The sequence below is a fragment of the Aspergillus pseudodeflectus genome, assembly GCF_044049435.1.
Source record: "Aspergillus pseudodeflectus strain CBS 756.74 chromosome Unknown BJX68scaffold_28, whole genome shotgun sequence".
Taxonomy (NCBI): domain Eukaryota; kingdom Fungi; phylum Ascomycota; class Eurotiomycetes; order Eurotiales; family Aspergillaceae; genus Aspergillus; species Aspergillus pseudodeflectus.
Window position 1 is genome coordinate 290958 of NW_027263804.1, and position 15052 is coordinate 306009.

A 15052-nucleotide genomic window follows, 5' to 3' on the forward strand; every position below is an offset into this window, starting at 1 on the left:
CTCTGCGATGCATCATAAACCGCGAGGACACGAGACTTCTGCCTCTTGTATTGTTTATCTCATTTCATATCTTACGAGGCGGCGGCGCATCTACTATACGTCTAGCCAACACGCATTCATCAGAGGAACGGTCCTAACATGATTACGAGTTTATGTGCGTCCTTTCTTTTATTCGCTTCTCAACCTTCTATCGTCTCCGATATGGAGACGCTCGCCTAGCGGGACTCTGGGCCTCGCCCTGTATGGAGAGGTTCGACTACCAGTTGAAAAGTCTACACTGTTTGTTAATTTACTCTGCGGATTTGAGGTTATGCATGGTGTTGGGAGGGGTTGTTGTTTGCTTCTGTCTTTCATTGCGTTGTCGGAGTCCACATTGTCCTTTTGCTGTATTTATCGGTTCATTTGACAGGAGTTTTGGGATTTTATCGAATCCGATGGATGGCACCATCGCGCATTACGACAGCTTCAGCTAGGAAACAAGCAGGCCTGAACCAAGTCATTGACTGCAGTGAGCTCTGTAAATACCTCGTAGCATCGGAATCGATAAGGATGTGTGGTTCTACCCGCCTACCCCAGGACTTGAGAAGTGGCCACAAGGCGGTCAGCTCGCACACCGCCCCCGGGCAGGTTCTGCCACTCCAGCTCCGCTCCCGTTCCAAACTCCGGCGCGCGGCACCACATCAGCAACAGGCAAAACATGATCTGGAAAGCTGTCGTTCATAACGCGCTTTTCCTCAGCCCTCATCCGCCAATCAGCAGCCAGCATTGCTTTTTGACTCCTTGCGACCAACCCCCGGGCGATTAGTCATTCACAAAACGGAGAACCCTTCTAGATCACGCTGTCGCCTACCGCCCGCCTATTTAACCCGTTCTTCCACTCCTCTGAACGATTCTTCTTTCTTCCCCCTCCTTTGCCGCCCATCTCTCTTGCTCCTGACATTTCTCGGTCGTGATTCCATCCAATACAACCCGATTCCATCAGATTTCATCTCTCAAATCACGTCTCTACTTCTATCTTGATCCATCCTCATCATGTCTGGACGTAAGTTATCTCCATCATTGATGATTATACTCCTTTTTCGGATGACGCGTCGCTATTTGGATGGTCCGCGTCGATGCGATGATGCATGCATCTACATCCACGTGACTTCCTTCTACCCAGGCCTCAACCATGACCCCTCATTCATCCATCCCATCCTCCATCCACACTCCTGTGCTCTTGCTATTTACCCTCAACACATGCTAACCCTATTATGCAGGCGGAAAAGGTGGCAAGGGTCTCGGCAAGGGCGGCGCCAAGCGTCACCGTAAGATCCTCCGTGACAACATCCAGGGAATCACCAAGCCCGCTATCCGCCGTCTCGCTCGCCGTGGCGGTGTCAAGCGTATCTCCGCCATGATCTACGAAGAGACCCGTGGTGTCCTCAAGTCCTTCCTCGAGTCCGTTATCCGTGACGCCGTCACCTACACCGAGCACGCTAAGCGCAAGACCGTCACCTCGCTTGACGTTGTCTATGCCCTTAAGCGCCAGGGCCGTACCCTCTACGGTTTCGGTGGTTAGATACGTTGCAATGTCAAGTCGTGTTGCTGTCGCTGCTTTTCTACTATCTACCACAGCCAACAAACGACGACGCTATCAAGCAAACACAGCGACCTCAATCATATCCTCGGTGCTCTTTCTTCAGTTTTCGTTTACGGCAATGGGTTTCACACGGGGTTAGGGAAGAATGGACTTTTAACTTTATTTTGTGATTACGGTCGGAATGGGAACACGGATTTGTCTATGGATGTCTTTTAGTCGGAGAACATATTGCTTGTTGATTCAGTTTCTTGTCGTTTCGATATATGGAATTAGACTCATGAATAGCAATCACTCTCCAACGCGTCACTTTCTCTCATGCCGAGTAATCACTATCGTGCTCGCTATCTATAGAGTTGATAATTAGGCCTCCCTCCTCCATTGGTCCTTCGCCTCTTTCAGTTAGATTCCAGAAGTTGGAGGACAGAAGGACAGAGAGAGCCTGGATGGTAGAGTGCTGGGAATATTCGTTTGCCACTCTTTTAAATAGCCATGACGGTCGGTTCCGCTCCGTTGATGGACAATTATCAGGAGATACTGCTTTCCTCATTCCTATCCCCCGTGACGACGTCTCTCCCGGCTTACCTGGGGGGTTGGCAGTGCTGAACTAGCTTTTCTCGGGTGTAGAAGGCTGCCCACTCAGGACGCTTTGGCGCCCCATCTATAGAATCCTCGATCGACCAGGAGACGCTAGATATCCAAACAATCGGCTGTGTTGGCTAAATGATCGGTAATCTCGCTCGACAACACCCTGGCCATGACTTCGTGAGGTGTGTCAAAGGGTCATGCTGGATCCCTGGCTGTTTAACCAATGCTTGCACGCTTCGGACTTGCACTTTGTCTAGGACTTGGTACATTTTTCACGGGCTGTAGAGGTATACAGGGATCTTCCTTGCTTTCAAGACAGCAGCCCTTAAGATGCTCGCAACTCTTCGACGAGGATTAGAGGTGCAGGCACGGTGTGATGTAGGTCACGGAGAGAACGGCAATTTGCAGATCCGCATAGTGGCGAACCTATTGAAGGTTGCTATCAGTGATCACTCAAGAACCACAAGACGGGGGCGAGGCTCCAGCCATATACCTCGTGATCGAAGTGTCTTCTTGCGACAGCCCAGAATGAAATCTAGCGACGTAGAGCGCGCCGATTGCGAAACTGTGCCACCACTTTGCATATTAAGGTAGTGTCACCAATACCTCTCGATCCATTGTCAGTAACAGATTCCCCTCGGAAACGGAAGCGATATGAATCTGCTGACTATCTCGCCCTGGTATAAGACTTCAATGTACACCCTGCATTGATGCCAGAGCGTAGTGCTTGAGAAGCTTTCTTTCGTAACCTGGAGGAGTCTGGTCCTTGAACCGCTTCAATCAACGCGGTCTTGTGGAAAGGAAATGCTGTCTGCCTGTTCCGGTCAGCGTTCATCGTATGGACTCTGGAGTAAATCGCAAGACGCTAAGCGTACAGCCACATTTCGTACCATGGTAGCCGCGGTCCGCACCACAGCACTGCAGCAGGTACGACAACTACATTGGAGTAATCGCGATTAACGCCCTACAAGGCTGAATCAAATGTTTGAAGGCGAGAATTGTGGAGATGAACATCCCCAGGAAAGTGGCTGGAACTTCTGGAATGTGTGAAGGCAAACTCCAGAAAGCTACAAATGCCGAGCAAAAATCAGCCTTACTGCGCCACAATCCAATCAATTAGAGCCGCTTGGCTAAGCCCACATCGTGTTACCCCTCCGTCATTAAAGTGGGCCGTTTGCTCTTGAGGCGATGTCATGGCCAGAATAAATATCTGGGGGCCCTTCCATCTCCTCCGCCATTCTTTCGCAACGCCATCTATTCTTCATCGCAAACATGTCATACAATCAGTATCCACCAAATCGTAAGGTTTCTTCCATTTCGCCTGAGACGATCTCTCCAAAGCTAATACATTAATGATTACAGAACCTCCATACCCACCACAGCAGGGGTATTATCCTCCACAAGGTCAATACAACGCACCTCCTCAACCTCCGCCGAATCAACACGGATACGGACACCCAGGTCAACACCAGCCTCCTCCTGGGCCTCCTGGGCCTTCAGGACCTCATTCTGGATACGGTGGACCCCCTCCTCCCTCTCAATATCCGGCTAGTCCAGGCTATCCCCCTCCACAAGGACCACCGCCAGGAGGGTATCCACCACCTCATAACGGCCCTCCACAACCCGGATATCAGCAGCCAGGGTTTCCGCAGCAGCATGGGTACCAACAACAGCCGGGGTATCCTGGCAACTATCCACCACCTGCCCACTCTCCGCAGCCACCGCATATGGCCCCTCAGCATCCTCCGCAAGGATACGGCGCCCCTCCCGCTCCATCTGTCCCGTCACTAGGCTATGCTCCCGGTCAGGTCGCACCGGGTGACTTCCGCCGAGAAGCTGACGCTCTCCGCAAGGCAATGAAGGGGTTTGGAACAGACGAAAAGGCTCTCATCCAAGTACTCAGCAAGCTTGATCCGCTCCAGATTGCGGCCGTCCGCGCAACATATACAACGCACATTCGCCGCGATCTTCATGCCGATGTCAAGTCCGAAACAAGCAGCTACTTCCGCCAGGCACTTCTCGCCATCATTGACGGTCCTCTCCTGCACGATACCGCCTCAGCCCGCGAAGCAGTAGAAGGTATCGGCACAAAGGAATGGCTTCTCAACGACATTCTCCTCGGCCGCTCAAATGCCGACCTCAACGCCATCAAGACCTCATACGAGCGCACCTACCGTCGTTCCCTCCAAAAGGACGTCGAAGACGACCTCTCTTTCAAGACCCGCAACCTCTTCGCCCTCGTCCTCCGCGCTGCGCGCCACGACGAAAACGCACCAATCGACTACCGCGCTATCCAGGTCGAAGCCCAGAATATCCACGGCGCGACAGCCGCCCGCATCGTTAACAACGCCGACGAAGTCTGCAGCCTCTTCGCTCGCAGCTCCAACAACGAGCTCCGCGCCCTGAACCAAGCTTTCTCCGAGCGCTACCACACTTCCCTGGAAGCTCATCTCGAGAAGGAATTCTCCGGCCACATGAAAGATGCTCTGCTACATATCCTGCGCACTGCACTGGATCCGGCAATGCGCGATGCCGTCCTCCTCGAGGAGTGCATGAAGGGCATGGGGACGAAGGACGAGAGACTCGTTGTCCGCGTCGTCCGAGTCCACTGGGACCGTCAACATCTGGAGAATGTCAAACGCGCCTACCAGTCGAGATACAAGCAGGATCTCGTCAAGCGCGTGAGGGGGGAGACAAGTGGCGATTACCAGAGATTGCTCGTCGCAATGTTGGAGTGATTCTCACATTATCGATTTTCTTCCCGAGCCTTCATGTTTACCTATGGATGACTATCATCTCCCTTAGTTTTTAGTATACGACCTTATTCTTCTTACCGATGCTCAAGAGAATGAATAATGAGATCAAGATGACGGAGCGAATCATTCCTTACCTGATATTCTAGAGTATAATGATCCCGTTACTGGACTATAACCTCGTGAGAAAGGCAAACATTACATGTAACCCCTCATGTACTTGCAGGTGAATGGACATGATCTCCGCCATAAGGGCGTAATTTCTCAGTGTCCTGTCATTCACTTACAGCCGGACTACTGCCTGCGAGATGTGACTAGCATCACTTTAGCCGGTGGTGACCCTTGTAGCTTGATTTTACGATGAAACATGGGTCGTATTATGGTCGCATGATGTGCATGTGCTGGAAGGTTGATGCTGAAAGGGCAGTGAAGGGAGGCAGGCAGAACCATTCTGTTCATTCAGTATCGGATGGAAGCGGGGGATTTGACAGGCAACCGGACGAAATAGGAAAAAGTAAACGGAGCGGAGTATGAAGCTGAAAATAAATGTCTTGAAAAGTCATATCATATGCAATGCAAGGTCGTTGTAGACCGTATGCATGTCATACACTCGTGAACTACGTTATATCAACACTAAACTCCGTAGATGGTATAAGGCCCGACGGACTAGACAATCTCCCCGACCACAGTAACATGCGACCCGGGAAAGAGGCCCGTCATCCCGGCGTAGCAACCCCAGTACCAGTCATCATTGATATTTTCGGCCTCGGTGATTTCCGCACCTCGCGGGAACATTAGTTCGTCGTGGACGCCTTCTTCGGGGATCCAGGACCACATTGCGTGGACAATCAGGCCGACGCCGCCATCTGGCGGGAAGCGACGGCCGTTCGGAATGGTGGCCGTGCTGGGGCTCTGAGGTGATCCGGGATTTAGAAAGGTTGGTGTGCTCGGGTCAGAATTCGGAGAGCGATGATCTCGGTCCCGCTCGTTATTCCAGGCTGATCGAATTCGGGAGGCTTTCTTTCGACGTTCAGATCCTTCTTTCCAGCTCCAGTCACCCACTGTAGATGGTGTTTCTGATGTAGGCGTGCCGGGTGTGTTGGAAGTGGCTTGGATTGGGGGCGAGATTGGTGGGAGGTGGTTCTCCTTGAGGGCGTGGCCGCCAACAAGGTTGCGCGCGATGATTCGGCGTGGACCTTCTGGCGAGTCTTCGAACCCTACGACAACCATGCGGTGGCCCCGAGCACAACGACGCCAACCATTTAGGCCGTCCTCTTTGCGGACCTTATTGGTAGCGACGAGTTTCAGATAGCAGTTGGCACATAGGTCGTAGTCACCGCCATTGCATCGTAGACAATGGAATCGAAGTGTCGAGGTCGGAATAGGATTGGTGCAGATGTCGCAGCAAGTGGATATTGTCAGAATCTTGATTATTTCCGTTTTGTCGTCACTCCCGGATTGATCTTGTACTTGACTTCCGGGTCCAATGCGGCAGATCGGGAGTAATGGGTGCGTACAGCATTTCCCCCGGTTAACACACTTATTGCAAAATCCCCAATCCCCTTCATTGCATTGATTGCATCTCCAAATCCCATCATTTGCGGACGATTGGCAAGAATCGCAAAAAAGTCCCTGCTGCAGTCTGCGAGCAGGATCATCTGTTGTCATCTGCCTTCCGTCTCTCATGAACCGATGGGCTGCGTCGAGTGGTCGAAAGTATTTGAAGGATTGTAGAATATGCTGAGAAGTTCCTGTCTGGCTTGGCTGCTCCCTTGGTTGTCCTCTAATCTTCCCGAGCTCAGCCTGTGCCGTTGCTCCAAATCCCTTCCACTCCAGACACCCGCGTCCCAGGCGATAGCATCTGAGACATATGTGGTAGTTGCCGCCCTTACACTGCAGACAAGTCTTGTGCAGTTCGTATTGTATATTGGGCTTTCCACAGCGCTCACAGGAAATGCTCGGCTCCAGTGATGAGTTAGCAGGCTGCGGTGGCGCATGAGAACGAGATGATGATGGTCGGGCGCGTGCTTCTTGTCTAGCCGGACCATTGACTTCCGCTACAACAGAGCTAGTTTCAGATATCTCGGATGTGCCATTTCTCGGGCGTAGAGAGCTGAGGCTTTCTAGAGGGCTCCGTCCTGCCAGATTCACTCTTGGCGAATCAATTGAGGATCTTATGCGGGTATGACTCGAAGTCCTAGTTGTGTCACCGACTGCGACATTCAAGGCGCTTTGGTCAGACGAAGTAGCACGTCGAGACCTTGGCGCAGGGGAGTCTGCTGGCTGCGAACGGGAGTGACTATTGCGGGGACGATCCGGTATTATATCACTGGATGACCTGACAGCGGGCCCGAGTGTGGCGTCTGACGAGGACGCTGGGTTATGGGGCACCGGGGACGTCCTCCTTCGACGGGGTCCGCCTTGTTCTGAGAGGTGTCTCTGGTGATTGGAAGGCCCCGGCCGTGATGTAGGAGGTCCAAGTCGGGATGGTCTCGCGGTAGACGGGCTATTGTTGGCTTCTTGCGATGTCGATGTTTGTGGTCTTTGCATGGATTGTGATCGCGCGTGAGTTTGCCTTTGCGCCTGGGGTTGGTCAGGAGTATCCTGGCGCCGCTGCGAACGGGCACGTAACATATGCCTTCGTCGATATGCGTCCGCAATGCGCTCACTGAGCTCCTCTTCCTGCCCTGGCTCGAGGTTGGCCAAGTCAATATCATCCAACAACCCCTCCTCAAAGATCTGGCGTAAAATTTCCTCCTCCATAGACTCGGTATCCGATAAGCTCAACAAAGATCGTAAACTTGACTGGTGTTCAATTCTTCTCGTCCGGTCCGCGTTGCCGTCCAGTGGTCCAGTCGTAGTTGGTCTATTGGCCCGCTGCCTCCGTGTCGCTCGTTCCTCTTCTCGCCGTCGGCGAGATCTTGTATCATCCCTTTGTCCATCGATATCTGTACTGTCGGTCCGTCGTGTACGTGATGACTGCCGAGTCCGTTGAGTTGCTGTCCTCGTCCGACTCCGAGTCTCTCGCAGACTCAGCTGGCGAATTTCCTCCAATATTCTCTGGTCCTCCTCATCAGACTCCGCTGCACTGTTTCCTGGCGATGTACCAGGAGGAAAGATCGACTCTCCATGCTTATATCGTTGTTCGATTTCGGCTCTTTCTTCAGCTGGCTTGGCTCGCTCGGGACTGGCGGTCAGCACCATGTCCAGTAGGGTGGTCACGGTGGCATTTGGACGAGTCTCGCGGACGCTGGCACGACATGAGGGGCATGTATAGCGAGGAGAGGACGAGGACGAGGGTCGGCGAGATCCTTGAGTGTAAAACCATTCTTTGAGGCACGATCCGCAAAAGGTATGGAGGCAATCGAGAAGGGTGAGCGGTTGATATAGAAGATCTGTGCATATCTTGTGTATCGTCAGCAAAGATGATCGAAACAGAAAATCGAATTATTTTGTCCGACCGCGACTCGTCACTTTCTCTGGATGCTTGAGATGCAAGGGGTGGTGAGTTCCGGCCCCGCGGTCATCCCACGAACAGGGCTGAAAAAGAAACCCACTTACTGAGCACGTCAACTCCTTCTCGAGGTCCCCTAAACCAGGGCCAGTGGCCTGATCGGTCGACATGGGAAAGATTTACCAGCGAAACGTGGAAGCGATGAGGGGCGAGCTGAAGAAGAGGAAAGGTAACCGTGGTTGGTGGTCGGGAGAAGAGACCAAGGCCCACGGGATCGCCCAGATCGGGTTCCACTCCGCAGCCGCAACTATGTATAGATACCCTTTCGTGGAGAAAAGCGGGTAGATACAGCACAATTAATTATTGTCACAGAAAATATATAGTATATATAGTATATTACACCGGCAGGATATCGGCCTAGTTTTTCTCCTTTTTTTTCTCCCAGAACCAGTGATACAGACTCTTCCACTCCCTCGCCTCGTCTTCCACATAGTCTCCCACCAACTCTGCCGTCTCATTGGACCCTAAGGCGTCAACGTCGATTGGGCTCGTATTGGACGTCATGTCCACCGCCACATTCCCCGTATGGCTGTCCAGAAGCTCCTCCGTTCCGCTCTTTGCCTTTTCTGCCAGGTCCTTTGCGCCTTCTCGAGCGGCCTCGGCATATTCTTCGGCACGCTCGCGAGCCCGTTCAAGTAGCTCTTCGGGACTGGGGTATCGCCGGGTGAGAATGAGAGCCAAATAGTAGCTTCGCACAATAGCAGCGTATACAGCGTCTTTTGCGAGCATGGTAAAACCGTGGGAAAAGAACCCCTTGAGCACTTCTCCTCGGAGACCTGCGTAAAGTGCTGCCACACCTTCGGTTCGACCAATGGTGATGACATTCGAGATGATTGATGGCATAAAGAAGAATTCGTCCGAGTCATCGGCGCGGCTGGCTTTCTTCGGTCCCTTGCCCGAGTTCGAACCGGCGCCCGAAACTTGAGAGCGAGTCTTCGCCATGGAGAAGGGATAAGTTATAGAGGATGCCATCGATTTGCTGATAGCAGCCAGCAAAAACGTAACTGCCGGAGATGGTTTCCCATAATTGTTTCTGCGAAGGACAGCTTTGAGCAGCCCATTGAGGAAGAACGTGAGCGAGGGATTCAGAGTTAGGATGAGCGATGCAGAATAACCCGACCAGAACCCCCGAATGCCCTTCTCCGAACGGATCTTTGCCGCGATGTCGGCCGCTCGAGCTGAAGGCTGAGAGGTCTGTTTTCGAGCCACAATATTCGAAAGAGGCGTCGTAAAAAGCTTCGAAAAGGCGCCTGCAAGAACTCCGACTGCCAATTCGTCCCAAATTGGGAGCACAGTATGCTTGGATCGTCGATTCGCACCATACCGCGCCGCAATCCTGCGATGTCTGAAAAACTCGTAGGCTAGGAAGAAAAGGAACGCATCAAGCACGGATTTGGCCGTATCTTGCGCGATACCAGCATAGAGCCCACTGAGGCCTTCCTGGGCGTATATCCTCCTCGCAGCATTTAGTAAACCTGTGTATTCCTCTCCTTCATCTGCATTTTCTTTCCCATCGGATCTCTGCTTCCTTTGTGTCTGTGTCTGCAGTCGCGCGATAATGAGACTCAGCGGGTAAGTGGCAAGATTGGATGCTGCTGCACCAACAGCGCCAGCAACTGCATTACCTATCGTAGGCAATGCAGGTCCGGTAAGTGCAGCTTGTCTCCAGTCTTCTTTGGGCGGAGTCTCTTCATATCTCAGATAGAGCTGATAGGAGTCCTAGGGTGTGCAGATAACAAACATCAGACAAGCTTCAAGGTGGAACCCAAACCATATGGACGAAGATCACTTACCAGCTCATAGTCATCTTCAGCCATGGTGTCCAACAACAAGCCTCTTTCTCAAACACAGTGATCTTGAGAGAAATAGGGGGGAAAGCGAGGTTCTCCCAAGCCGAGGGATTTATCTGCAGACAATGGGCGAACTTGGTGTTGGAGTTGAGCCGAGGGGTCGAAACATAACGTCATTTGGTCTGTGCTTATCGGTCATGCATGTGACACTGCCAGCCCTTGTTCGACGACGACAAGCAATGCGCCATGAAGCTATCCAGAGCAAGCATTAGCCGGTAAAGGCTCCTGAACTGTCGCAATAGATTTAGTTGCCCTCCCCAGCTATTTCGCGTACTTCAGCGCACCCCCTCCTCGTGTTGCCTTTCAATCCAGAGCTCCTCCACGATGTTACCGCATTTATCCTTAACCTTCCTCTATAATATTTTGGAAGTCGGCCTACTGTCATCATCCGCGGCTTTCAAAAGCCTCTGAGACCTTGTCTTTATCTTGCCTGATGCGACCAGATGCGCCTGCATCAGAAGTGAACCACATTTGGTAGCACAAGCCTAGTTCGCGACCGCGAAGATCTATCTCCGTTCGTCGGAGCAATTGGGGTGGAATACTGCAGTTCCGAATTGCTCTAACCTATGTGCCAATATCTGCCATTGTAGGGACTGTACCTCCTTTCTGCTTCCCGACTCATGACTCCTCGCCTTGATGGACTCTCTCACCCTCTCTTGATCCGCTTCTTTATCCACATTACAGTCCACAATAGATGCTCTATTTCTCATTAATATACTCAAAGATACTTTCATCTGAGCCCACCCTTCCTTGTCGTGACTCTGTCAGTATCGTAGCTCTTGCTTAGTAGGAAATTTAACCAAGGCTTTCGTAAACTATTCGGCCATCTTGACTCTATTTTCGCTGCCTTATAGTCTCCTGTTCGTACCGTAGCTTTTACTAAGGCTTTTGCTCGAGCCTGCTGCCTTCGTGCACCATCTCCCTCCAGGGCTGAATGAACCGTGCTACACTCTCTTCGGGACCGTCCATCGAGACCGCAGCCCTCCTAGCCGCATCATACTCATTGAGAAGCAACCTACTCACTTTGCGACAGCTTACGACAAGCCCAAGATTATAACTGGGGATAGCCATACCATATATTCTCTCTATGTCTTCGATCCTCTATGATGTTCGGATCAATCTAGAGACATCCAGGCAATGAGATCCTGCTCAAAGCCTCTATCAACAAAAATATCGCCCCTTAGTCTAATGTACATGACAAAAGTGGCTATCCCCAGCGTCTTCCAACTTATCTCTTCAATCCCAAGCAGTGGCGATATGATACATGCAGTTCCCAAGTAAAATCCCAGTTGGGATGCGTTGATAATAAAACCAATAGCGAAAAAATAAGGAAGAAAAATAGAAAACGATAACCATGAACGATGAATGATGAACAAACGTGCGATGCCCAATAAATCCAAATAAGCCTTCCCATTTCCCAAGTTCCTGTCCGTTGATAACAATTACGAGAAAACAATAAGAGAAAGAATAAACGTAAATCCAAAAAAAAGCCAAATGTGCCCTGCGTAGTAAACCCAAATGAACATTCCCGTCTCCTGATATGACTCCAACAAAGCAAGGACGACGCCAGCGAAGTAAAGACCCAGACGCCTGTTGAGATCAATGGGTATCATATTCATGGCCGTAGATTCGTAGGCTCATAATCATCGTTTGTAATGCGCGTGTCAACTCCGTTCCGATTCCTCCAACCTTGCATCCAAAATGATTTTTTTTCGAGGCTTTTATCTTTTCTGGGGGGGTATTTTGGTTCTTTTTTTCGTTTTTTTGGCTTGAGGTCTTTTTGTCATTTTCGAATGTTTTTGATGCGGGGTTTGATTGCTTTCGAGTTTTTTTTTTGAGGTTGGTTTCGTCGTTCTCTCAGCCTGTAACCCATTCTTCACCTCTGCTTCTTGTTGTTCGCCTTCGTTCAATTCGTCCATCTATGGATGTAGTAGCACGGCGTCTACACACGACGCTTCTTGATGGTCGTGGGATGCTGACCTGTTTCCTCGAGCGCGCGCTTCCCGGAATGGTCGATACGCCCTTGCTGAATCTGTCGTTGTTGCCCGTCTAAAGTGATATTCTCAGCGAATCGATATTGAATTTCACTGGTCTGAGACGGTTGGGTTGATGCGGGCTTCTTGCAGTTGGATCCAACTCTATTGCGGGGCCTGGATGTGCTCGTTTGCGCATGGTCTGCATCGGCATCCAAATTCGTGGACGGATAGCTCGAGCTGCGACCAGAGAGTGACTGGGAGATTTGAAGCGTATCCACCTGCGCTTGCGCTGGAGGCTGAGACAGCTTTGCCGAAGGGGGCTCGTTGAAGTTCTCCGCCGGACTGTGGCCATGCCCGAGTTCCGAGTTTCCAGGGGTTTGTGGAGACGCACGATCGCCGGTATGCTTGTTTTGTGATCTCGAGGAGCCTCTGGAGCTGCGGCACTTTCGCGCGCTGGTGGTCCCTTTGTCGGATTTATTCTTGGGCTTACCCTTGGGCTTACCCTTGGGCTTACCCTTGGGTTCATTGGGGTCCGACGATGATGGAACACCCTCGAAATGCTGCTGTGGACTGTTTTCAGAGCTCCTCCGTTCCTTCTCCTTGATCTCGTTGAACTCTTTGAGATTTTCCCCCCTCTTCTTGTTGGTTTTTTGGTTGGATGCGCTCGACTTGTCTTCAGCATCAGGAGCATGCACGAACTTTTGAAGGCGTGTGGGATCTAATAGATTCTTGCACAACGCCTTTCGAAGTCGCAGGGTTTGATGGATAGAAACAAGCCTGTCAGCAAACGTTTTGTGCAAGCTCTTATCCGTCCGTCGACTGCCATCCTTGCCCATGTTCTTGTGTTCAACATCAAGCGATGGAAAACCAGTAACTTGCCCAAGCACGTGAACATTGATTGAGTCCTCCTGTTGAGGTTATATTAGCTTGAGAGGTCCTGACAACGGGTGGTATAGCTCACCAGAATCTCCCAGCATCTAAGCTCAATCAAATCAGCATGTTCAGCAGACTTTGAGCGCCAGGATTCGACTGCATCTTTTTCACCTTGGGCACGCGAACAGCTTTTCATAGCTTTGACCAGTTCCGCGACGGCTGACTGCTTTGCGCGGTCTGTGCGAGGAATTGTCGTGTCGTTCGCTGGATCCAAATCAAGGTCTTTTCTTCCCAACGCGTCTCTTGCTTGTTCGAGTCCATTGTACTTAGTCGGGCGTTCAAGATTGTTGTTTTTCTCACTAAGCTTCCAGAGAAGGTATTTCTTGGTCATCTCATGATCATTGGTTCTCCAGGACTTGTATGAAGCCTTGATAGCAGTAGAGTTGCCCAGTTCCTTGTTGGCTACAAAGATGTCAAACGAGAGCTTGGCGGCCTGAGCTAAAGGGCGTATATCCTCGCTATCGACAGTATTATCGAAGGCATCATCGTCTTCGGCAGTATCGTCAAATGCGTAACCGTAATCTTCAATCTCCTCAGCCTGGCTGATCTCGCCGTGATCTTCATTGTTGCTCTTTTCTTGGTCGCCAGTTTCGTGCTTGCTGTCGTTGGGGGATGAACGCTCAATATCATTAATGCCAGGTTGTCCGTCACCAGGATGCTGGATAAGATGGTATGTAATCTTTTCAGACTGGCCATCGACAAGAGATTGTTCTGCAGCTCCATTCTGTTCACAGTTGGGGATTGGAAGTTCATAGTCAAATCCGCCAAGTTCGCCGCCATCGGAATGCTGGGGTCCAGCATTGATGTTCGGGCACAAGTCATCGTTGGTCAACGCCGGGGCTTCAGGGCTCGTCCGGGCATGTCCAGGTTGATTCTGGTGGTTCATATGTCCTCCGTTGAAGCCGGCATGGTGGGTGTCGTAATTCGGCTCAGGGGAATCGTTGATTATTGCGCTGAGCAAAGTTTCCTCGTCAAAATCGGCGGAAGAGCTGTAGCACGGAAATCCTTCTACAAGATCTTTGTGCATGCTCAAGTACGGTTCACCGAGTAGACGCAAGTTGTCGTCAAAACCCGAAAGGAATTGGGAGTCCGTTTGGGCCATGGGGGCAGCTCCCGCAGATGACTGGCCATTCCCAGATTCCCCAACATAGGAGAAATCAAGTTGTTGAGATTGGGAAGGTAAGGTAATTGGGTCAGTAAAAGACGCCTGGTCGCCGAATTGAGCAAATCCCAATGCAGAAACAGATTGGCATACAGAAATGGAATCTTGCTTTTGCATGGGGCCAGAGAAGAGCGCTTGTTGGAGATCGAAATGGGGTTGATTGTGCTGACTGGGGGCATGTTGATTGAATGAAGGATAACAGCTGCCTGGGACCCAGCTATTTGAACGGAAAGAAGGAGCAAACCCGGTTGAGCCAGAGGGAATTGGAGAGAAAGAATCAGCGGATACATTGGCCCTTCGCCCAAATCCTGGAGTCAATGACATTTCGTGATTAGGGGTAGCACGGAAAGCAAATCCTTGTCCTCGTAAACCAGCGAAGACTCGACTTTGATCGTTCATGGCCTGCTGGGTATTCCCTGCGCTTCCAGGGTGGCCCATCCGGGAGAGCCCGTAGCCTTCCATTTCCACGAATGAGAAATGTCGACTCGGGTCTTTCAATCGGTAAGAGACAGATCAAGGTAAGAATGCCTAATAAATGCTAATGAGAGTAAGAATTGGGTTAAAAATTGTGAAGGTGATAAGAAAAGTTTGTGACTGGGGTAGGTGTTTGTGGAAGCCGAAAGGGAGAGGAGGAGAGAGACGAAGAGGAATCATAAGAGGAATTGAAGGAACACACAGGAAAGTCACAAGGTCAAGG

The 15052-nt window shown here is 51.1% G+C and overlaps 6 protein-coding genes across 6 annotated transcripts; 2 read left to right on the plus strand and 4 right to left on the minus strand.

Moving 5' to 3' along the window:
• The first annotated feature begins 680 nt into the window (after positions 1-680).
• Positions 681-1888, plus strand: BJX68DRAFT_239569 (histone H4). The gene is made up of 2 exons (XM_071040555.1): positions 681-1042; positions 1260-1888. Exons 1-2 carry the CDS (start codon positions 1033-1035, stop codon positions 1559-1561), a joined length of 312 nt encoding a protein of 103 aa, XP_070897863.1. The 5' UTR covers positions 681-1032; the 3' UTR covers positions 1562-1888.
• Positions 1889-3370: 1482 nt separating this feature from the next.
• On the plus strand, positions 3371-5093 carry BJX68DRAFT_109668 (annexin). The gene is made up of 2 exons (XM_071035894.1): positions 3371-3467; positions 3530-5093. The coding sequence occupies exons 1-2, from the start codon at positions 3440-3442 to the stop codon at positions 4903-4905; spliced, it is 1404 nt and encodes a 467-aa protein (XP_070897864.1). The 5' UTR covers positions 3371-3439; the 3' UTR covers positions 4906-5093.
• A 427-nt stretch (positions 5094-5520) lies between these two features.
• On the minus strand, positions 5521-8610 carry BJX68DRAFT_109678 (SH3 domain protein). Its single transcript, XM_071035895.1, has 2 exons — positions 8482-8610; positions 5521-8325 (listed from the first exon to the last, which is right to left on the minus strand). Exons 1-2 carry the CDS (start codon positions 8542-8544, stop codon positions 5587-5589), a joined length of 2802 nt encoding a protein of 933 aa, XP_070897865.1. The 5' UTR covers positions 8545-8610; the 3' UTR covers positions 5521-5586.
• A 102-nt stretch (positions 8611-8712) lies between these two features.
• On the minus strand, positions 8713-10355 carry BJX68DRAFT_239577 (putative mitochondrial carrier protein). Its single transcript, XM_071040556.1, has 2 exons — positions 10228-10355; positions 8713-10153 (listed from the first exon to the last, which is right to left on the minus strand). Exons 1-2 carry the CDS (start codon positions 10249-10251, stop codon positions 8792-8794), a joined length of 1386 nt encoding a protein of 461 aa, XP_070897866.1. The 5' UTR covers positions 10252-10355; the 3' UTR covers positions 8713-8791.
• Positions 10356-11468: 1113 nt separating this feature from the next.
• Positions 11469-11818, minus strand: BJX68DRAFT_109700 (uncharacterized protein). The gene has a single exon (XM_071035897.1). It carries the CDS (start codon positions 11696-11698, stop codon positions 11513-11515), a length of 186 nt encoding a protein of 61 aa, XP_070897867.1. The 5' UTR covers positions 11699-11818; the 3' UTR covers positions 11469-11512.
• Positions 11819-12226: 408 nt separating this feature from the next.
• BJX68DRAFT_268078 (uncharacterized protein) lies at positions 12227-14295 on the minus strand (the record flags this gene model as incomplete). Its single annotated transcript, XM_071045985.1, has 2 exons — positions 12227-13168; positions 13222-14295. 2 exons carry the CDS (start codon positions 14293-14295, stop codon positions 12227-12229), a joined length of 2016 nt encoding a protein of 671 aa, XP_070897868.1.
• Between the last annotated feature and the right edge of the window lie 757 nt (positions 14296-15052).